The following is a 23,740-nucleotide window of genomic DNA, read 5'->3' as shown; positions in this document are numbered from 1 at the left end:
GTAGCATTGCCCAGGCCACCTTTACAGCCAAAATCTGCCTCCCCCGTGGGTGTGAAGCAAGCAGCACGCTACCCGAAAGCCTTGCCTCTCTCCCCTTCATCTCCAAGATGATATGCTTAATGAGCTCCATGGTCTGCAAAGAGGACAATCAAACAACAGCTTCTGAGTAAGTTACTCATGGCACGAATATATTGGCAGGTGTATGTGGTTTTTTTAATTCTCCTGCCATAGTGAGAGGATAAAATTCCCAACACAAATGGCAACTCTGCAGCACGTATCTGACATAATTACAGTAATTACATTGTCTGCGCACTCTTTTATAAATCAGTGACAGTATATATTTACTGAGTTTTTTCCTGTTCAGCAGGTTGTTCCCAGCTGCTCAGATTTGCAACTGCAATGCAGAGATAACTTAAAATAACTTTAACCCTTAGAAGTGATGCCCCTTTCTGCGGGGATGCAGGCACGTCTTTTGGAGCAGGGCCTAACTCTGCACACCCTTCCCGGCACTGCTGGAAAGCACAGACAGGCCTTGGAGCAAGCCCCCCCACAGGTCTCGTTTCCCCTGGTGAGTAAAATTTTGCCAGTTCTGCCTGCATGAGCTGGATGCGGTAGGTGTGAGCATTGTCAGGATTAACCTGCTTGTAACCTGCGTGCAGGACATGAGCAGCTCAGCCCACAGTGGTTTATGTTGTACAGTCTGATGTTGTGCCTTGTAGGAAAGCCAAGGTTTTCCTTGTCTTTTCACAGCAAGTATTTTTGCAGCCCCTGGGCTAGCAGGTGTCCAGAAAATAGTCCATCAGCTTTACCCATCTCCGGAGGCAGAGCAGGACACGTGGCGGTGCTGATGCTCTCTGTGCACAGAGCATGCATCTGGCCTGGGCTGCTTGGCACATCCCATGCATCCCCGTACAGGGAGGTAACCTGGTTTGCTCTGGAGACATTCTGCGTCTGGGTCATCCAAAATCTAGCACTCTTCTGTGGAGAAACCTGTTACACTTTCACCCCAGGGACTAAGACAAAGTTTATGATGTCTGTCACCGGGAGCACACAATGTGGCAACCCCCTGCCTGGCAGGAAAGCTGGCACAAACCACTGCACTAAACACCTACACCCTATCTTCACTGCAAACTCAGAAGTCCTCTGCCCTCCCTGGCCAAGACCCTTAGCTGTGTCCCTTGCTTCAGCCCCATAAACTGGCCCACTGACACACGGGGCATTTAAAAAAGCCAGCTCTGAACACTGAAAATGAGTGCACACAAGAACTTCCTGGTGCCCAGTGACCCCCATGCAGCCAGGCTGCCCCCCAGCCTTTCCTGGCAGCAGGCTTGGCACCACCTCCTGCACATGCCCCTCAGCAGGACTGTGCTGGGTCCCCCCAGGGGTCTGATTAAACCCACAGGCTCGAGCATGGATGAGCAGGCCCCTCCCCAAACGCAATTCGAATCAGTGCAGGGTGGCCGTTCTGCCTCGCTCCTTGCTGCCAGTCTGCACCACGTGTGTGTGTTGCACATCTGGCCCCCTGCAGCCCCTGATGCCCGTCAGGCAAGGCAGAAAGCTGCAGAGCTACAGGGCAGGAAAGCACCAGGCTTGCTGTGTAGTCCCCTTGTGCCTGGGCAGAGGAGACCGCGTGCTCCTCCTGCCACCCATCGCAGGGTGCCATCTCTAGCCCTCACCCTAACGCTACGAGGGTAGAAGAGAGGTGAAGGGCTCAGGAGACATGGACATTTCAGCCAGGTGTTCTCAAACCACAGAAATGTCTAAAAAAATACAAGTGGAGAGATAAATGCTAATTTTAAAGCAATTTGCTTTAAGTAAAACTGCCACAATCCATCTTCTACCAAAGCAGCAGCCTGAGTGATCCCATTGATCTTGTGTATCCCCAAAGCACCTTTGGCGAGCTTCACCTGATGGGTGCCCCAAGGCCCTGTGCTGCCTGGGGACAGCTCCTCTTCCTCTTCAGCAGCCTGGGAGCTCCTCACCTGCCATGGGCTGAAGGCGAGCAGGGTTACAGGGATTTAAATAATAATACAGAGCTACAGCACTTTGTGACAGCAGCACCGCTGCTTTGTACAAAAGCCATGCACTGTGTCACACTTAAAAAGAGGTAGCAGTGGAGAAAAAAACCACTTTGGTGAACTTCTTTCAAACCCAGCCTATTTATTCATTTTACAGATAGTCATCCGGATTTTGGGTAGCTCCCTAAGTGTTCAGGGGTGTCAAATATTCAGATTTATGCCCAATTTTTTTTTTGTCTGTCTGTCATGAGACACATGCAGCTGTAGTTCAGAGAAGCACTGTGCATGTCACGTTATCTTCACTGACTCCGGAAGGATTTACACTTGTGCTTTGGTGCTCCCCTGAACAGAAACACGTTCCTGGAGCCTTACGGCACAGGTCTAGATGGCGACTTCCCCGAAGGCAAGAGTCTGCTTAAAACAAAACCCAACCAAAGAAGCAGTCTTGCACCCTCAGCTGCCTGCGGAGTTTAAACTCACATTGTGCAGGTTTGTTCTGAGGGTGCAGGCACCATGCTTTGCCTTCCTGCAGGACTGCTTTTCTTCTCGAATATCAGCTTGTTGAAGGCAAAAGAAATTTAACAATAATTTCAGCAGACACCAATTATGTGACTTAAACTGCCCTCTTTGCATTTTTTCCCTCGCTGCTAACCAGCAGTGAATGTATTGGATCTTCAAATGCTTTACAGATTAAGGGGATTCTCTGGCTGGGGCTGGACCTGCAGTGACATCTCGCGGTCCCCCATGAAGCAAGGTGCTGGCGGACCAGGCAGCACAGCCCCCAGCCTGAACCTCGCACCAATGCCCCTGGACCACAGCACTGACCAGCACAAATCTCCCAGGGGATTTACCTCCACCTGGGGCAACTAAATGCCCAAGTGGGGAAACAAACACACACCTCCTCCTGCGACACCCCCTTCCCTTCCCCTGCAGTGCCACATGAAACTTCAGAAATCATGAAGATAAACAAATCATGAAAATCAGATCATTACATGGAGAGTCTGTGGATGGGCCGTGCTTGCCCGCAAAGTCTGGGTGCTTTTAATTTGAGACAAGGAAAGGAATTAACCTGCCTTCTCCCACATTTGTGCCTGTCTGAAACTCACATGTGAACAGGATGCTTTGCGCTTCACCACTTCTTTTGTTGTGACTCTCAAACGATTTTCCACTGAAAACCAACACGCTTGCTGTTGGCATCTTAGTAGAGGAAATTAAATCCAGCATTTTGGTATTATCTGATTTCCCATCCCTGTACACCATTGTATAATTTCACCACCTACTCACTTGTTTTCTTCACAGGCAAGTGCATTCAGAGAAAATACAATCTTTGGAAGAATATTTAGTCAGAGAAAGGTTGTAATCAGCTTGGATAGAAATCAGACAGTTAATTTGCTTGAAAAAGGGGGGAGGGAGGAGGAAATTAAATGGAATAATTTATTTCCTGTGAACCTAGGGCACCAAAAAATTTTATGGCAAAACTATAGCATGAGAAGGAAAACAGTTGAAAAGCTTCACAGGAAACACTGCTCCTTAGCTATTGCACTAAAAATAACATGAAAGCCAAATTAAAAGATCTGATTCCTTAGACATCTTCTGTGTTCGTTAAAGAAAAAAGTTACAGAAAAAGACTCATGAACTTTTCCCAGGGCAAAACAACTAGACATCCCATTTAAATCATCAGATATATCAACATGTAGAGTCAGATCAGCAATGACTGAGTCACGTTGGGAGAACATCCAGAATGTAGATGCCTAAGACCAAAACTGGGATTTAAAAAGCTCCTCCACACTGTCTAATCCATCTAAATAGTCATGGGAAAACGGAGAAGCATGGTGCACTGGCGAGCAGCCAGGGCACTGAGCTTAGGGATTACCCCAAGAGCCCGTCCTCTTGGGCGCTTTCCTCCAGCCCTTTTACTGGACTGGGATCACAGCACAGAGGAGCCCCAGCCACAGGCCAGCACTTCACTCTGCCAGAGGCTCCACAGGCGGATGGTCCTAGTGAAGATAAGGAAAGCTCATAATTATGTTACACAGAAATGCAGATGCTGTCCTCCACCTCATATGCCCCTCCAGCGAGTCAGCTCAAGCTCAACAGTTTAACAAGAGCACACGATCACAAGTGTCAGCACTACACTTAGATTTCTTTTTCTTGACTATCTGTAGTTATTCCAACTTCCTTTAGGCATTTATGCAAGTTTCACAGCAGTTTACGGTCTAAGACATTATGCAAATATAGTTAGGAAAGCTTAACGTATTTTCTAGTTCCTTTTGAGTTATTAAACAAAGTCAAAGCTGATCTTTCTTCCAGTACTTTGGCACCTCTTGAGAGCAGGATATTGCGATCAGTCCTCTACTCCAGTAATTTTCCAGTTCACAGTATGTTCACAGAAAGAAGAGAAAGCCTGGCAGGAGAGAAGGTCAGGAGATTGTCCAGGACAGTCATCTGCCCCAAGGCAGGATTCACCTTTAGCTAACACATTTTCATCAGGTACGTGCCTGATTGCCACACGCATCTGAAGAACCCCCCTCAGCAATCTCTTCCAGCGCTCCACAATCTTTCCTGTTACATGGTTCCTCCCTAGCGACTAATCTAAAATATTCTTTGATTCAATAAGCCTATTCTTTCTTGTTCTAGCCACCACGAACACAAAAGACACTGAAAACATGAAAGGAATAAATTGTTCTCTTTGTTTGGAGACTTGTATTTCCTTTGAGTATTCTGTAGGCAAACCTACTCAAACTCCTTCGATTTTCTTGTATTTCTCATTCTCATGTACTTATGTTCTCTAGATTTCTGTTAAATCTCTGCTCTTCTCTGAACTGCCTCTGGTTTATCCTAACAAGTATGACACACAATACTAGACCTGATACTTCAGCCGATGCCTCTTCAGAGCTGAACAGAAAGAAGTATTTCACGTCATAAGGATGATATGAAAGGTCTTTTCCAACCTAAATTATTCTGTGATATAGTCTTTATACATCTTAATGTTTCTGTTCATTTTTCAGCATCACTATGTTGTTATAATGGCTCACAAAATGAAATGCCAGCCAACTACCTGACCTTTTTCTGCCAAGCTGACCTCTATTCCCCTTTCCTGTTTGCAAAACTTGTCTGTTCTGCCCAAATTCTCAAGACGATTTTGAATCCTAATTTCACCTTTCAACATGCTTGCAACCTCACGTACCTCAATATACAATTGTATATTGTGTGCCTCAACACTCCTTTCCCCCTGTTATATATCCTGCCTGAAATAGATCACAAAGCAGTCACAAAATCTCTTGTGCATATGTATCATATGTATCCTGCAATCCAACAATCACTGCTTACAGTCTTTTTTTTTTTTTTCTGTATCCCTCTGAAAAAAAGAAAAACAAAGACACAAAGTTATTTGTTTGCTTGGTTGGTTTTGGGGGTTTTGTTTTTTAACACAGTAGTTTTACTGTAAGCACGGGTAAGAAAACATACAACAGTGAAACAATAAACCATCTTCCTCACAGGGACATGTGTAGGCACCTACCACATGTTTGAAAAGTGTGTGTGCTGTGAAAGTAGTCTCCACACATATAAAGAGATTTTATCCATTTTAAAACTGATTTGTCATTATTTTTAAGACAGTGCCGTCAATGATTACTAAGGAGAGCTCAAGTTAATACTAAGAGGAAGAGATAATAGGAAGATCTGCCCAATGCTTTCAGCACAATTCTTTTCCCCTCTGACTTGTTTTTCATTTTCACATTAGGAAGAGCAGGATTTGAACCCATACTGGAAGCAGCTCTATATTTGAGTTATTGAAAGTAAGTGGTTATGTCACATTGTTTAGCATGGTAAGTCCTCTTCTTTTACTTTTTAGATTAGACTATAAAACTCTGGTCTTCTTAGTTCAGAGTCCTACAGCTGAGCAACACAGCACCCCAGGATTGGGTTCAGTGCACCAAAGTCATTGATTCCTACTGCCGTGATTCTAAAAGGTGTTAAGGGAAGAAATTGACATTCACAGTGATAAAGTTACTGCAAGCTTTGGTAAAGATGTTAAAGTGAAGAACCCTGGTTCTCATTAAACTCGAGCAAAGAGGAAAATTTAAAACAATTCAAAACAAATTGACATCAAATGTTAAGCTATTACAAATATTCTTAGTTCAGGTCCTCTGTCATCAGAAAAGGCTATTTATATGGTAGCAAAGAGAAGCCCCACATTTTAAGGCTGTTTTTCTACCTTTACCATTTAAACTTTTGGCTCCATTTTAAGCAGCCATCAACCTGGGTTTAACTTATGCAACAAACTCATTCCATTCAGCCATGCTGGAGTCACACCAGTGCTAGTTCTGTTCTCAGTCACACCATGGCAAGTACCACCTTTGTTCACACTGGCATAAATTCTTCACTCTGCTAGAAGGAAGACACAGATAACTGCCCAACTGTCAGGAGCTTCATGGGGTCCTGCAAGGTATCCACAGGAAAATGATATGCTAACTTGAACCAGGAATTGCTCTGCCTCTGTGGGCATCAATAGGAACAGAAAAGTTCCTGGTGACTTAACAGAGTTTTTCCAAAACAGAAATATCTATAAACATAAGTAACTCATAGAAGATATCTTGCACAAAAAAAAAGAGGGGGAAAACAGCTGATATGGAGCAAAAGATAAAATCTAGGAGTGCAGTGGGAATCACAGAACAAGTTTAGCAATGGAAATGTGCATCAGAAGGATGTGATATCTGAAAGCAAGTAAAAAGCATTGAAAGAGAGCTGTCAGAGAATTATAGTCAGTGAAACACTGAAGCTTTTTTGGTCCAAGGACATGCACATGAATCCTAAATACAAAATGCTCTCACAGTGACATGACTAGTTAGGATTCTGTGTAAAAATAAAACTTCTGACCACAGAGCTTCTTGTGCCATGGCTATTTTCACTTGGAGACAGAGAACGGTATTTGGCGGCTCTGAAAATGCTTTTGTTTCATGTGCTTTTAAAAGAGTAAAGTTAGAAAGAGTGAAAAGTATGAAATTTGATGCCCAGCAAACAGTCCAGAAGACAGCAGCATTTTTAGACATAATGTAAAATTACAATTTTACATTATGTCACTAATTGCTGTGTGCAAAGGAGCCAGTTAATTATAAAGTCACAGATTCTTTCTGTGACTAGAAATAACTGGTGACCTGAAAAAAAACCACAGTCCATACAACCCAGCACTGAGCTGAGTTGCAATTGCTTTATGAGCTGAAGGAAAGTTTTCACTTAGAGGCCTGAAACTCTTGATGAAGTGTCGGTCCCTCCCACCCCTAGTGAGGAGGAATATTTCCTCCAGTACTAAAAATACAGTGCTTCAGATGTACTGTTCTTCATCTCCTCCATTCATGAGCAATGACCACTTGTCCCCTTCCTCCTCAACAAAACCATTACATCTCGGTAGCTTGTCTGAAGTCAAGGAAGAGAGAGACACTTGGCTAATCTGATCCAAAGGAGCTGATCTGGATGAATCCCTCCTCCTATCATCCATTCCAATATGAACACTGATTTGGGAAGGAGTAAGTGGCTTCATGCGGCCTTGAGCTTGTGCTTCATAACTTTCTGTGTTTGGCTTCTTGTAACTAAGAGGAAAAAGAGAAAAGATGTTTGGAACTGATGTGCAGAAGTGTCTTTGGCATTAGAACAACTCTGAAACTTCTGATAACCTAAATGTTACCTGCACTTCAGACACAATGTTAATGACTGAGAGTACTGGTCCCATTGCACTAAGACATCTCAGTAGTAAAAGAGAAGGATTCTCAAAGTGATGTTCTTTAAGAAAAAATATGAGTTTGCTGAATTATGAATTATGAAAGGGTTCATAGCAGACAGTTGCAGGGGAATGGACTTGATGACCCATTCAATGTATTCTAGGTCAAAAAAAGCCCAGCAAGGGCAAGTATGCATGGTCTTCTTCACATACATGTATTATCGTGTTCTTTGGAATCTGAAGTTCTATTCAGCTGATGTAAAGCTTCAAGAAAGATTACTGGCCTACAGGTTATACTGGAATACAGCTTCCATAAGTCTGAAGCCAAGTATGTTTTGGGGGGTTCTCAATATCTAACCATGATTGTGTCTGATACTTAATGTAATCAGCAGAAGATCAAAATGATTGAAGAATAAAGGAATCCCTTCTCAGAAATTTCTCATCCTTTGCATAACTACACACAGAAAGTTCTTAGGATGAAAATTCTATAGTGGTAGGGCTGATTCTGCAAACAAACATAAGCACATGTGTAGTTTTCATTCTAGATTGTGGTCTCACTGAGCATTTGCAGGATAAGAAACATAATGCAGCAACAGAATTCCTATATAATAATTTATACCATACCGTACTACGCTATACTATAAATTACACGACACTACAGAAGACCCCAGGTGCTGTAGGAACACGTGAAGGTTTGGACTAATTTCAGACACCGTAAAGAGTCTTATTTTTGAAAGTTGTTTGCTCACAATGCTGTTAAAAACAGGCCCACTGTAACTGCATCCAAAAAGGGCGCCCAAAAAATCTAGCCTAAAGAAATCAATGAAATTAACATCCCTTCCAACCCAAAGCATTCTGCGAGTCTATCAATTTGAAAAATCTTGCTACAGTTCAGAAACTGGTTCACTTCCAAAAAAATAGAGTAAGATACTTTATCTACAGTAAGGTGCAAAAGTATAAATACACTGCTGCTCTCTTTCTCTCTGGCCAAGTTAAATAGACAAAAAATAAAACCATGTACAAATCTAGATTTTGAATGATTTGTTCACTTGATATTCACAGCAAACCCAGTGTTGATCATTACCTCCCTTGGTATTGAATTACATCTCCAACACAGTGGCATCCAGTTACACTTTCAGCTGCTAGTTAAAGAATGCTCAGTACTGTCTTACTCCAGGTCTGTTCATGATAGTGACACATGTCTCTTTGGAGCCAAGGATTAGACAGAACAATGCTACATTACAGGACTGTCAGGTACTTTTAGGTACACAAAGCCCAAAGTAACTTCTCACTTGAGTCCCAGCAGCAGAGCTACCTAAGGGTCCCCAGCTGATTAGTGTAAGACAACTTGCCATTTCAGCTGCAGGGAAGACAGCACGACAGACACAGAAGAAGCTGCCATTGCAGCTGATCCCATCCAAGGCTGAAGCACAAGGCCAACAGGCATGAACACACCTAGCAAAAAAACATACGGGCATGAGCTAGAGCTGCCTGTCCCGATACAGACATTTCTGTCCCTGCACATCATAGAACAGACTGGCAGTTCTGCAACATGACCTGTGGAGATCTCCATAAACACGGCTAGATCGATACATATTTACTTACTTATTTTAAAATTACCCTTCTGTTGCAAGGGATGACCTTAGCACCAGTTCAGTTACAAGACTGCGGCCACAAGGTAAGACTGTTTGTCCCCTTCAGCTATTCTGCACATATGAAACAAAGCAAAAGCAACAGAAAGACAAGGCAATAGTCCAGGCAAAGGACAGAGAAGTTACTCATAAAGAAAGAATGCTTGAAGTAAGTTTTAAGGAGGAATCTGGAGCATGAGAAGATGTCTGACAGAAACAGAGAATGCAAGAAGTAGAAGAGAAAATGTGTGATTCAGGGTGAATAAAAGAGGGAGCACCCAGAAGTCAGATAGTATCTCTGATTAGAGCTGGCTTTGAATATAAAGAAACTAATCCCCAAGTACCGCTATGAGAAATAAGAGCATGGTTTTAATTTCATTGTATGAGAACTTTTTCCTAAGAGTTTAAAATTTGGGAAACAAAGATTTTTTTTCTACAACATGAAAAACAAACAAACAAAAAAAAGAGAACGTATTTATTCTGTCCTCCTCCTGCTAAGTTTTAACTACTCTAGGAACCTCTATTTGGTTCCTTGAGCAGGAGATCCTGTAGGATGCACCACAGAGCTCAACGGTGCTGCTGTCTTCAACAAGCTGAGCTCTGGCAGTCACATACCTGCTGCTATGGGTATTCCAAGCAGATTATAAATTAAGGCAAGAATCAGATTTATCCGTATTCTTCGAACTGTTCTCTTTGATAAGTGAATACTGGCAACTACATCCAGCAAGTCATTCTGCAAGACAGAAGAGCATTGAAAGTTTTCCACATGCAGTCTTCAGAAAACAAACCAAAAAGAGGAGCGTCAGTGATAAAATAGGACAGGTCAAAACTAGTGCTCACTCGGATAAGAACAACATCTGCTGCTTCAATGGCAACGTCGGTGCCCGTTCCAATTGCAATTCCAACGTCGGCCCTGGCTAGTGCAGGGGAATCGTTGACTCCATCACCAACCATTGCAACCTTCCTCTTCCCATTTTGGAGCTCCTGGACCTTTGCAACCTTGTGAGAAGGAAGAACCTCAGCAAAGACTTTTTTGATCCCAACCTATGTACAAAGAAAAAACATATCCAGTTGGTGATATGCTTCATGCTGAAAGGAAGAGCCATTTGCTATTCTGGGTGAAGGAGAAGCAAAGGAAGGCCAACTAAACCAATTCCACTGGAGACAACACTTGCAATCTACACAGGAAGCTGAAAAGCAACATGTCTTTGGCATAAGAAAGGGACTGATTACAGCCCCTTCCGTCTTTACTGCAGAGGTGTTGGCAAACCATGTTCTGTCATTAGCATCATGCCCCACATTGCTTCTACAGCTCTACTGCCCTGGTAAGAAAGGTTTGATGATTAAGAAGCCAGCTTTCAGCTAATCATGCTGCTTGAAGCATGAAAATTTTTCAGTGAAACCATAGAATCACAGAATTTTTTGGGTTGGAAAAGACTTTGAGATCATTGAGTCCAGCCATTAACCCAGCACTGCCAAGTCCATCACTAAACCATGTCCCCAAGCACCACATTTACACATCTTTTAAATATGTCCAGGGATGGTAATTAAACCACTTCCCTGGGCAGCCTGTTCCAGCACTTGACAACCCTTTCGGTGAAGAAATTTTTCTTAATATCTAACCTAAAACTCCCCTGGTGCAACTTGAGACTGTTTCCTCTCATCCTATCATTTTTTACTTGGGAGAAGAGACCAACCCCCACCTCACTACACCCCCCCCCCTTTCAGGCAGTAAGAAAAGAAAGCAGTAAGGTCTGCCCTGAGCCTCCTCCTCTCCAGGCCGAACAGCCCCAGTTCCCTCAGCCGCTCCTCACCAGACTTGTGCTCCAGACCCTTCGCCAGCTCCGCTGCCCGTCTCTGGACACGCTCCAGCACCTCAGTGTCTGTCTTGCAGTGAGGGGCCCAACACTGAACACAGGGTTCGAGGTGTGGCCTCACCAGTGCCCAGCACAGGGGCACAATCACTTCACTTGCCCTGCTGGCCACACTGTTCCTGATAGAAGCCAGGATGCTGTTGGCCTTCTTGGCTGTCTGGGCACACTGCTGGCCCATGTCCAGCCGGCGGCTGTCGACCAGCATCCCCAGGTCCTTTCCCACCAAGCAGCTTCCCAGCCACTGTGCCCGACGCCTGTAGTGCTGTGTTGTTGTGTGATGCAAGTGCAGGACCTGGCACTGAGCCTTGTTGAACCTCATACAACTGGCCTCAGACCATCAGTCCACCCTGCCCAGATCCCTCTGTGGGGCCTGCCTGCTCTCAAGCAGATAATGCAACACAGGAACCCCATATGATCAGGCAGTTGCAGTATGCAGAAATGCCAAGTATGTCCAAGTCTCAAGGAGACTATGAAGATCAAGCAGATGGCTGCCTAAACACTTCTACCCATCCGCATCTCAACTTATAAGGAGTTGTTACCAATGGCTTTAGCACTGGTGGTGTACAGAAGAGGGCTGGCATAATGCTCCTGGTTTGGCTGCCTCAGCAGGCAGAGATCAGCTTTTCACTACACAAGGTAAGAGCTCTCTTTTAACCTTTGAAAAAGTAACATTTTTGAAAGTTTTTAGGACTGGCTTACTATTTTTCCATTGGAAAGAAAGTAAGTGCCAAAAATTCAATGAAAATATAGGTTGGCACAGACTAAGCTTGCTGGAAAACTTCACCTGAGTGCCTGGAACCATAAATAAAAGCTTGTTTCTGAAGATTTCTCTTAACAAAGTTGAGTAGGAAAGCACTTTACCACAACTGAACACAAAAGTGAAAGCGTGAAATAAAATAGAAGGATTAAAGCATCACACTGATTTAAAAAACAGACCTCACAACATGCAAGAACATGCATACCACAGTGCTGGCTGAGTTAGCTGTGTGGTGAGATATCTGAGGAAAGCGAGGTAGCATACAGTAGATTAGAAGCAGATTGATGCAAAAGGGAAAGAGAAAAACTAAGGTGGAGAGAGTAGAAATGTAGCAAGGTGGAGTGAGATTTTGGCTTTGCCTTTCAAGCAACATTTAGAGTTTGAGATCAAGGAAATCTCATGTAAACCCAACATCTTTTAGACTGCTATGCTTCTTAACCATTCTTACTGTTATTACTGTTGCCCTTAATGACAAATCCCCACTTACCTTGTAGGGAACAGGACTGGACCTTAAAGCAAATTTCCTTCATCACTAACCAAACATGACTGCCCTTCAGTGAAGGAAAGCAGGAGGCTTCAGTTCAGCAACAGATTAATTACTGCAAGAACCTCTGTACCTCTGAAGAAGTACTGACTGCTTGTCTTCAGTGGGATCTTGAGGTAGCCACTGGCCTCAGACCAAGAAAAGCTAGTCTTCATTTAATGCATTGAGTGAAACTCTGATTTCCTGCCCCAAATTCACTGCAGTAAGCAGAGTTTTAGAACATCATTATGTATTTTTTAAAAAATGTAAAGAAGCAGATACCTGAGTAGCAATGGCTTTTGCAGTTTTTCTGTTGTCCCCGGTTATCAGCACCACATCTATTCCCATGTTTTTCAGCGTGTGCACAGCAAGGGCTGCCTCCTGCTTGACGGTGTCTGCTATTGCAATCATTCCACACAAAACGCCTACACAAAGAAATGTCCTCTGTTAGAGAGAGCTGTGGGAGGCAGAAAGGCAGCGAGAGAACAGGACTTCCCTCCATCACACCATGTGCCCACATTCTGGGTAAAATTGACACTCATAAACCTGAACAACTGTCTACAGTTTTCTAAGTTATGGTCTCTTTCTTACACACACACACAAACTTTTCACACTTATCTGCTTCAGGTCAAACAACAAACACCTTTGATGTTTAGGGACCAGGAGGAAGGGGAGGAGGGTAGCTTTTACACATGCCTGACTTCTAGCTTTTATGGTACAGACAAATACAATAGCGGGCTAGAGAAAGTTTGGATAATTGTGTCCAGGTCACATGTTGAAGACATTCCTCCAGAAGGAAGTATATAAAGTATCTGGAATTATGTCTCCTAATCTTTCAGGGTTGGATCTCTATTACAATTAATTACTTCCATACAAAAGTGTTGCAGCTGCCTTCCAACATAGTGACTCAAAGGTGCATCCACATGTCTTTCATGTGACTTATGAAAATCTCACATTGGTTTATCAGTGCATGTTACCTTTTCAAAGGACTTAGGTAGGTTTCGTACCCCTGTATCTCTATTTGCTATCATTAACAGTGATAGGAACACCAGTTGTACATCAAAGCCCTTACTTTCATGTTAAGAGCATTCGATATTACTGGACTGATGATGGAGCCCAGGCCAAGGCATGCAAATGCCTCTCAAAATTGCTCTCTAGGAGCACCAAGTCTATTTATTCAGTAATTGAACCAGAGACCTCACTTCAAGACCACAAATGCACTGGTAATATATCACCATTACAGCAGTTTCTCATGTTGAGGTATTGTCTGGGATCTTTTTCTGTACAGCACAGAACAGAACCCCTTTGGCAAAACTCTTTTAGTCAAATCTATTATACTTGAATGATCTAATGAATCATCATGTTTATTCATGAAATGTTTTGAAGTCAGTGATGCAATAGGTTGGCCTCTGATCCTTACGTGATGTAAAATCAGGATGGGACATATCACTGCACTAGCACTGCTTTTCTGAGCAACAGACCTAGACAACAGGAAGTCCAGAAATAAATAGTTAAATTAAAAACTGCCCAACAAAATCTTATGAACAGTGTTCTGAGGTGAAGGCTTCTTTTAAGAACACCTTGATACTTTGCAGTTCACAAGCAGTTCTGCACTAAGAGATCAGTAGTTTCTTGACACTAAGTCACTGATCAATTGCTCCAGAGTTTCTTTTTAAGTTCCATGGTTGGATCAACTGACAATTTCCTAAGTCACTCCAAAGAACAGCAGTTACCATCTATAGCCACTAGTATGGCAGTCTGTCCTTTCGTTTCATGGTCTGTCATTGCATCATTCACGTCATTTGCAATATGCAAGCCATTGCGTCGCATCCACTCACGATTTCCAATCAACACCGAGTATGTATGAGAAGCTGATGGACCTTTGTGCACAGACAAAAAGAAAAATGAGCAACTCAAAAATAGTGAACACAAGCCAGAAGTGTTTGAGGAGGACAATGTCTGGCTTCATCAGCTATAGAAAGTTATTCTGAAGATGTTTTCCTAAAATTTTTTTGTGTATGTGTGTTCAAGACTGGCAATGCTCACACCAAGACACAAACAGAATTAGTCTTGCTGATGTGCTGCTGTCATGGCCAAACACAAACGCATAGGCACTACCTGAAGACAGCCTCATAAAACTTTTCTCCTTCAAGACTCAATCTGTGCCTGTTTATAAACAGAACTGCATCATGAACTAACATACTTAATGGAAGTATCTGCCTGTATTTGCCTTTGCTAGTTGGCATTGTTTTTCTGAATAAATGCAGTATGCACATTTCATAAATGCCATGCTGCTTTGTTCTCACAACTAATGACTTCTTTCACATATAAAGGCTATTTCTGGCAAGAAAAAAGTAGTTTTGTTCTAACGAAGAATGAAACAGTTTGTAAAACACCTCATTATATATTCAATCCAACTTCACAAGAGCTGTATAAGGCAGATGAGAAAAATATTACATTAACACCATTTACAAATGGCACAGTTGTGATGATTAAAGTTCTTATTCTATTTAATTCTTCTAATAGCTTTCTCAAAAAGGTCAGGAGAGCCACAGCCTTCTGAAGAGAACTGATGAGCTTCTTAAGGATGGCTTTAAATACTTTTTCTTTCTCTCCTACACTACAAAAGAGCAAAGTGGCTTCCACAGACCCTGAAACAAAAACAAATGTATTGGCCTAATCAAAAAACATCAGGCACTGAAACTTGGTTTGCAGATGTAACATGCTTTATTGTGCATCTGCTGAATAGATTTTCTTTTTGATTAAGTGCCTTGAGAGATATATGAACAGAAAACAAGAGGTCCAATTAATAGGGAACTAAAGGGTAGGATATAAGAAGTTGCAGTAAGACAACATATGTTAAAGGTGACTGCTCTAAATGGGGAGATAATGCTAACTGGCAAACTTTGCTCTCTGCTGGACCATTCTACACAAAAAGGACATTGCTGTGTATGCCTTATTGTCTATGTATTGTAAGGACTTTCTGAGTACCCATCACAGTAGCATTTAAATTGTTATTTAGATTTCTGAATTGCAGAGAGATCAAGAGTATCAAGAATAGGGGAAACAGAGAGCTTCCATTTTTGTTAAGGCACATTTTTGTCCACCACGTTCTTTGCCTCCTCCTGCCATATATCCACCTTTCTGTTGTTCCTAGTCTGGTAGGATTGTTTTACAGGGGTCAGGACTGTTGATTCATTAGCTCTCACATTGTGACTGGCGGTCACTTCAGGGGCAGACATACCATGTGATTCCAAGAGCGTGATCAGCACCTTATCTCCCAGAGGAGCACTGCTGTCCCTGCTCCTGTTAGCGTCCAGCTTACTGAGACCCTCCTCAGCCATGCCCAGGACAGCCTCAACACCTCCAACTTTGCAGCTGATGCCACAGCCTGGGACTGCCTGGAAGTCGGTGCAGTATCCCAGGCTCTGAGTGCCAAGCTCCTGTGGACATAACCAGAGTCCATCATCAGTCTGTGCTGCCCACATGGGGTATAAATATTAGATAACTCCTGCTGAAAAGAGGCTTCATTCCTCTTCTTGACAATGACCGACTGACTGAAAAGCAGCATGGAGTATCAGTAGCACAGAACTAAAAATAAGGATGTTCTGGACATGCTGTGGTTCAGACTCCTAGAAAGGGACAGCCATACAGATCACAGCCCTAGCACCAGAAAACCATAAAGGACAGCTATTCCTGGCAGTTCAAAAACAAAGCAGTTACATTGGTGGTTCATGGCCTCAGCCAAGACTAGGAACTAATGAGAAATACTGAACGATAAACCATACAGCTTCTGAAAAGATGCAAATCCTAACTAACCTCACAGACAACTGGCTGTGGGGGATCGGGCCTTTTATATATATATATATGTAAAAGTATAGTGAAAAGCTGTATCTAATTCCTGGAGTGATCTGGCTGGATGATAAGGAAACTGGGTCTTTCTGTTGAATTAGAGAGAGAAGCCAGTGAGTACCTTCAAGATGAGAAAAGGGATTACCAGGACCCTGAGTTACAGAAAGAATGGAGAAAATAATAATTTATAAACAAGTTATTCTGGGTTGTCTTTGGAAATTGGAATTACATGTACCTTTCAGTAACCTTATTACAATACAGGGATGATAAGGCACGTGGTAAGAATATTAGCAGACGGTATAGCATTGCAATTAATATAAGCCAGATCCAGTAATAACTAGTGCATGGGATGACTACAGCAGTATACTAAGACAAATCTGTAACCAGAAAATGTAAAATACGACAAAGGCAACGGAGTCATTACCCATACTCTTTTTTTACTTCTACATTTATATGTTAGCTTCTAAATTTCACCACTGAAAGATCTACCACTAATAAATTTGATATGTTCTTGCCAATGAATTTTTCCATGAATCAATTAATTACTAGTCTTAGCAGAAATAAATTGTTTATTTAAACCACGCTTCCTATTTTGGTTACTATTTGTGCTTTCATTCTTCCTGAAACACTTGAGGAACACATGCAACACATAAATGACCTTTAAGCATTTGCAAAATCTGCAAAAATTTGAGTGATCTATTAATTCATTTGTGAAACTCACAAATATCACAGTTTAAAGCTTTTTGACTCATCTATTCAGATAAGCAAGTGACTAACAGAAGAGACTAGAGTCAGGTAACGTGAAATGTCACCACACACATTTGCTTCACAATGCTATCGGAAGCATAAGTATCCCTCCTGCACATATTCCACAAACCTGAATTTTCCCACTAGTTCAGGAAAAAATTTTTAGGATCTTGCTTGAGAAATCCACAGCTTACCAGAAAAGCAAAGGTTAGAATTGTCCAGACTAAGATGCACAATCATAAAATCTCCCAGCTTTCCAGCCTATTATTTTTCAGGCAGGCCTGTCCCTCAGGGACTTGCTTTTTTTCTGCAACATTGCTGCATTTGCACAGATCCCTTCAGGACTCAGATGAAACAGGAAGGCTAAGTACCTCTTTGCAGTATTTAGTGACTGCCACTCCTAAAGGATGCTCGCTGCTGGCTTCTGCAGTGCCAACCACTGCTAGTACCTTCTTCAGAGAGAGCACAGCCATGTCTCCCAGCAAAAGCACTCTCATGACTTTAGGAACTCCACAGGTGATGGTCCCAGTTTTATCAAACATCACAGTCTTGATCTGCAAGAAATAAACCAGAGCTACTGCCTAAGCCCTGCAAGCATAGGGAGGCACATAAATACAGGCAAGACCTTAGTAATGAGGTGACTATATCCACACCAAGACATAATAAACCTACAAAAGTAGGGATTCCTGTATGTACTTTGAACTGTCTGTAGAGCAGGTGGTTTCACCTGCTTTCACCATCCCATACCTATATCAGGATCTCAGACAACAGAGTCATTGCAGGACTTGTACTGTCCTTTGTGTATGTATTCACATGCAGGACTCACGTAATGGCACTTCAATCACTTTTACCACAAGGGATATGATGCAAGGATGGCTTTTGCAAATGCTGTTCTGAACAATTAACAATAGCGCTGAAGAAAGAGGACTCAGGAAGTTATTTGGTGACAGAGCAGGTAGGAAGAGTACAAGAAGCTGCCACAGGTTCCAGAAAAAACAACCTAACCAAAACCAGCCTCATGTTATTCACCAAAATCTTCAATCGCTTGTTAGCCAGCCCAAAAGGTCTTGAGGAATCGGGAATGAACCAGAAAACACACCCCCACATACACTGAAACCCAAACCAAGTCAATTCTAATCCTAAAAATAAACACAGCACAGAGAAACACAAGAACCAAAAAAAATGAATAAAGTAGGCACTATTTCCATTCCCAGCTCTTCCAGCCCATTGACCTTGCAGAATCCAACAGGTCACCTCATTTTCCAGGCCCTGACGGTAGCCTCACTTAAATTCAAAAGGTAGAAAGTTCTGACACTAATTAGTAGTAACTTTTTTGTTTTTGCAGAGCCTTGGAAAAAGTTCTGGTTTATGCTTTATAACGTACAGTAAGAACATGAATTACCAGTCTGTTTAATTTATTCTTACCACTCTTTTCACTTGAAAGGTTCTGCGTATGTCTAATCCAGTCTACCATAGCATGGTTTAAACTCATATTCTTTTCACTGGCTGTGAATATGTCAAACCTGTTCCTTCTCAGATTTCCTCCTTCTCTTTTCATCTCTTTTCTGTCTTTGAAGGGCTTTTTCTGCCTCCCTCCCATCTTTTTTCTATACACTAAACTAACTTCAAATCTTTCTTTTTTTCTCTTACATACTACATTTTAAGCTACGGATCATGAACATTTCACAACATTCCTCTGAAGAAAGAAGGAAAACACTGGATTATTGGGCTTTTTTGCAGAAAAGGTAATGAAAGCACAGAAGTCAGAAACCTCTGAGGTCATGCAGAAAATTAGCAGTCTCACTCAACACTTTGCTGTGACTATGAAGAAAGAAGGTCAGATTTGTCTTCTTTACCTAATGAGCAGCAACCAGCAGAAAAAAACCCAAACAACATCCTGCAGTCTTTCTCTCCACCAGCATGACTTTCTGGGAAATTATATATCATGTAGCAACAGCTGGGTAAGCTACCAAAGTACAGAATAAACTATTAACCTTGTGTGCCATTTCCAGGGGTTTTCCACCTTTGATGAGAATACCATTCTGCGCAGCAACTCCTGTGCCCACCATCACAGCTGTGGGGGTAGCCAAGCCTAAAGAACAGGGGCATGCAATGCTCAGCACAGTGATCGAGGTTTGAAACGCAAATCTCAGTATTAGTTCAGCTTTTGAAATGTGTTTGTTCTGATTCTGCAAGAAAAGGGAAGGGGGAAAAAAAAGAAAGGAAGAGATGGATGATTGCTGATAGAAGATAACACAGATGTACAATCAACCATAGCCATTTCAAAAAACATTTACCTGGAAACCTCCCGTATAGGAAAGCAATCTATTATTGTTACTGTAATGGTAGAGAAAGGTCAATGTTATGAATTGTTTATGGCAGTATTTTCTGGATTTTTTGCTGCTCAGGCACACATATACTTGACTCTGCTCTCAGGCTGCCGGATGACAATATAACTTGTTGACATTTCCTTCATAGCTTAGCAAGGGAGAACCCTACTCCCAGGCACACAGATCCCCACAGCTGCTGAGCACAGCAAATACACATCCTGAAGATAACAGAAGCTCATCTTCTTTCTAAAGCCAAAATCACTATCTGCCATCAGGAACAAGGTTGTCCAGAAATATTTCAGCCATGATAGGAATGGTTCAGCTCCTTGCCATGCAGCTATAGAACATTTTTAGTCCAGAAAGACTGCCAATAATTTGTTTGTAGAAAACCCATTCAGAACTAAGGGGTAAATGCAAAGGTATATTTATACCTGCAGATAGATTTTAATTAGTGTAATTATCTGCTCTGTGTAGAAAACACCACATTGTACAAAAGTATTTGCCAGGTTGCAACATCAAACCCACAGATGGTATGTTAATTACACTGGAAGGTATCCTAACACCAAAATCCAGCTCTTAATGAAATTACTTACAGGAAAATATTTTTTAATAACATCAAAATTTATAAAACCAATTGTGATCCACACTAGCAATGTCACTGTTGAAATGATGATGATAAATGGAACAAAATATCCACTAAACTTATCTGCCAGTTGCTGGATGGGTGCCTATAAAAAAGAAAAACAGGTATTTTCATGTTTATGATCAAGACACATAAATATGCAGAGTTCATTATAATCTGATTCTTTTTAGAAGTCTGGAAAAAAACAGTTTCCTGAACCAGTAAATATATCAAAATATAGATTCTTTTCCTTATTTAATCAAAATATGGGACTAAGGTTTTCTTTTCTATTATTTTTACCTTTGACATTTGAGCTTCTTCCACCAATTTCACAATTTGTGCCAGGGTGGTATCGTTACCAACATGGGTTGCGTTAACAAGAACTGAGCCATGTGCATTTATAGAACCAGCAATCACTGTGCTCCCAGGCTTTTTAGTGACTGGCATAGCTTCCCCTAGAAAGAAAAGGTAAGAATAAATGAGCCAATACCCCTAATAGCAGTGAACATAGTCCATTAGCACACAGCTCATTTTTTTGGTAGCAAAATCAGTATGCTAACTTGAAATGCTAACGGGTATGCACGACCAGAAATCACATACTGTGTATCTCTGTCTAGTGAAGACATATGTAAGTGGTCTCGTACTTCTACAAACAACTTCCTAGGTTTAGTTTCAAAGCAAATGCTGTTTTCTTGGTCCTAACTCTCCAGTATGCCATCCCTCAAAAGGGCCAGGAGCAAACTGGTTGTAAAAGCAGCTTCTAGGAATTTCTCCAATTAACACTTTGCATAGCCTTTGGAGTTTGAACAATTTATTTCCACCTCCCTCAGTTTTCAAAGACTAGAGAAGTTGTCTCTGTGGCAAAGCTCCTGTTCTCATGCTGCCTCTCCAAAAACACTAGCTCAACAGAATCTTTATTTTCTCTCTTTTTAGAGTTAGTGATAATGACTGGTTCTCTTAAGCTAAGGGCGTCCCTGTTTCCCAAGCAAAGTATATACATAACTAAAACAAGTATGCCAATGCCAATGTAAAGTTTTTATATCCTTTACCTTACTTCTGAGAATTGCATGATGCAGGAAATTCTTATTATATTTACAAAATTAATTGAAAATTTCAGAAGCTGTGAAAAAGTCTCATGACCCTTAATGAGCATCAAGTTGCGAGGCTCTCTTTCCCTCTCCTTGCTCACTGGGAGATCACTGTCAGAAGCCCTGTTTGGTGCCCATGCATGTACACCCAACATCTCAGCAATATTTCCCCATTGCCCTTTAGATATTATTTCTGAGAAGGTACCATCTCCACAAATACATTCCAGGGGAAACTCCCACCAGATCTCCAGAATAATGGTGTTTAAACTCTATCCATCCCATCAGTACATTAGTGAAGGTGACCAAACTGAGCAGAAATTCTTCAGCTTTTTAGGGTGTGTGCAAGCTGCAGGATTTGGATTCGAGCTCAAGAAGGCTAGGCACAGCATCCATTAAGGTGGGAGTTTATTCAGACTGCAGCTTTTGGGTTGGGTCTGCCCTCTTTCCTTGTAAGAAAGAGTTCTAGAAAATGTCATTTCTTTGTGTAAGGGAAGTTACCAGTAATAAGAGACTCATCTGCCATAGAACTGCCTTCAATGACCTTTCCATCTACCGGGAACTTTCCACCAGGAACAACCTTTACGATATCACCCCTTTGAACCAGTTCAACAGCTACCTGCTCCTCACTGCAAAAGACACAAGTAGAACAGACACATTGTTTACACCGGTAGCTTCAAAAGAATAATCACGCTTTCACATTAACTGTAACAAGCCTAGTCTGTGCACCCAGGCAGGCTGAAGGGGTTTTTGTTCATAAATATATACCTGGTGATAGAGTGGTCAGGTCCAAGAGTCACCACAGTGGCTTCTGTGGCTTGTAGAGATATAAGTTTAGCAAGAGCTTCTGAGGTCTTACTCTAAGAAACAGAGAAGAGTGTGTAAGATATATTAAGATAGATAAATGCTGATGTCCACTTAACCCAATGAACTAAATGACCTTCTATAATACAGGCTACATCATAAACGTCTGACTCAAAATTCCTCTGAATAGTTCTATTCTACTTCCATCACAAATACACAATTAGTGTGAAGATGTGTTACCTTTGCTATGTGTTCCAGCCATCTCCCAAGGGCAATGAACACGAACAGCATCGGAGGAGTGTCAAAGAAAGTGACAGGGCTTTTCTCTGCCTTTTCAATTATCGCTACCACCAGGATCACACACGAATACACATAAGCAATCGTCGTGGCCAGTACGATGAGCACATCCATATTGGCTGTCTTGTGCTTCAGTGATTTGTAAGCTTGTACATAAAAATACCATCCACCAAGAAACTGTTGATGTAAGCATGGACAGACGCACATTAAGATTACAGCAGTGAAAGCAGAGAGTACATGATGCTGCCTATAGCAGAATTATAAATATGTAGTATATAAGGGAAAGCATTACTGTCCCATGCAAATTTTATATTGCTATAACTTCAGTTGAGTGGTCTACTAGGAGGCTGACTCCATTGTCATCCTCTCACTTTCCCTTCCCCATTCTCAAAACAACTCTGCCAGCTAAATATCATCCTTTTCCTCAGCAATGAAAAGTAAACAAGGCACAGAAGTTGAAAAGATTTGCCTATGCTACCCAATTAGTTTGCAGCTGATCAGGTATTTCTTCATTTTAACACTACCTTCCCCACTTGGAAAACTACCTGATGCAGCTTTGGCAGGAGTAAGTCCTGTGAGCAATTACAGAATGGAAAACCTGCAGAAAAACGTCTCTTTATTCTGTGTAGGTGGTACAGACAAGAGAGCAAGCCTAATCCACTAAACTTTTCCAGTCTTTTCTCTTTATCACATGAGTTTACAGAACAGAAAGCAAACCCCTAGGAAGTACTGTGGACATACCTGAACAAACGTGCACAGGACAAAGAAGAGAAGATTTAAAATAGATAATCCAGGAATGAGGTTCTGTTCCAGCACCATAGACCCATGGTGCTCACCATTGGGTATTAGCATATAAATCATTAGGATTAAGACAGGGATACCAAACAGTAGGCTGCACAAGAAAGACTTCCTCCACCTGAAAAGTAGAAGCTGTAAATCCCCAACTGTCATACACCCAGCAGTACCCAGGCCAAACAGTGTGCTCACAGTGTACAGCTTGAGCTATTAGTACTGTACACACAGCTTTGGGATATTTTGGAAAGATACAACATTTGGGGACAGTTTCTGTGTCTCCTACATGTTTAACTGTATAGACTTCTATCAGTTGAAAACTGAAATTAATGAGAGTAATAAAAGTACTTGAATCAAATGGCAAATCGTAAAATTGAATATACTTTACACAGGATAAGCTAAATTATCTGGGAAGAGTGAGGGGCAAGATGAGTTACAACAGATGATCTATACATGTTCATTAGTGAGAGAGAAACAGAAATACTTACTGCTGTATTTCCTTTTTATGATCCAGGTTATGTGCATTTGGAACTCTTCTAGCCACAGAAGCATGAAAGCCAATTTCCTTTTTATTGAAAGGGGAGGGAAGATGAGTTAGTTTGGATTAAATTAACAAGATTATTTATACTTAAATTACACTACTTCTATGAGAAATGTCAGAAAAGGACACTGTTCCATATTTAATAAATGTT

The 23,740-nt window shown here is 41.8% G+C and overlaps 1 protein-coding gene across 1 annotated transcript in view; it reads right to left on the bottom strand.

The window, feature by feature from the left end:
- Positions 1-3,356: 3,356 nt before the first annotated feature.
- LOC119142688 (copper-transporting ATPase 2-like) overlaps positions 3,357-23,740 on the bottom strand; it is a 33,721-nt gene continuing 13,337 nt past the window's right edge. Inside the window, 16 exon segments of the mRNA XM_037375891.1 lie at positions 3,357-7,606; positions 9,087-9,189; positions 9,981-10,098; positions 10,206-10,409; positions 12,802-12,944; positions 14,253-14,399; positions 15,764-15,962; positions 17,490-17,672; positions 19,113-19,307; positions 20,042-20,176; positions 20,371-20,525; positions 21,657-21,784; positions 21,924-22,015; positions 22,200-22,433; positions 22,998-23,172; positions 23,537-23,613. Coding sequence (XP_037231788.1) covers positions 7,342-7,606; positions 9,087-9,189; positions 9,981-10,098; positions 10,206-10,409; positions 12,802-12,944; positions 14,253-14,399; positions 15,764-15,962; positions 17,490-17,672; positions 19,113-19,307; positions 20,042-20,176; positions 20,371-20,525; positions 21,657-21,784; positions 21,924-22,015; positions 22,200-22,433; positions 22,998-23,172; positions 23,537-23,613 — 2,553 coding nt within the window. The 3' untranslated portion in view covers positions 3,357-7,341.

Source organism: Falco rusticolus, chromosome 2 (assembly GCF_015220075.1).
Source record: "Falco rusticolus isolate bFalRus1 chromosome 2, bFalRus1.pri, whole genome shotgun sequence".
Lineage (NCBI taxonomy): Eukaryota > Metazoa > Chordata > Aves > Falconiformes > Falconidae > Falco > Falco rusticolus.
The sequence above is the reverse complement of the archived record's forward strand: the minus strand, read 5'-3'. Positions and strand labels throughout refer to the sequence as shown.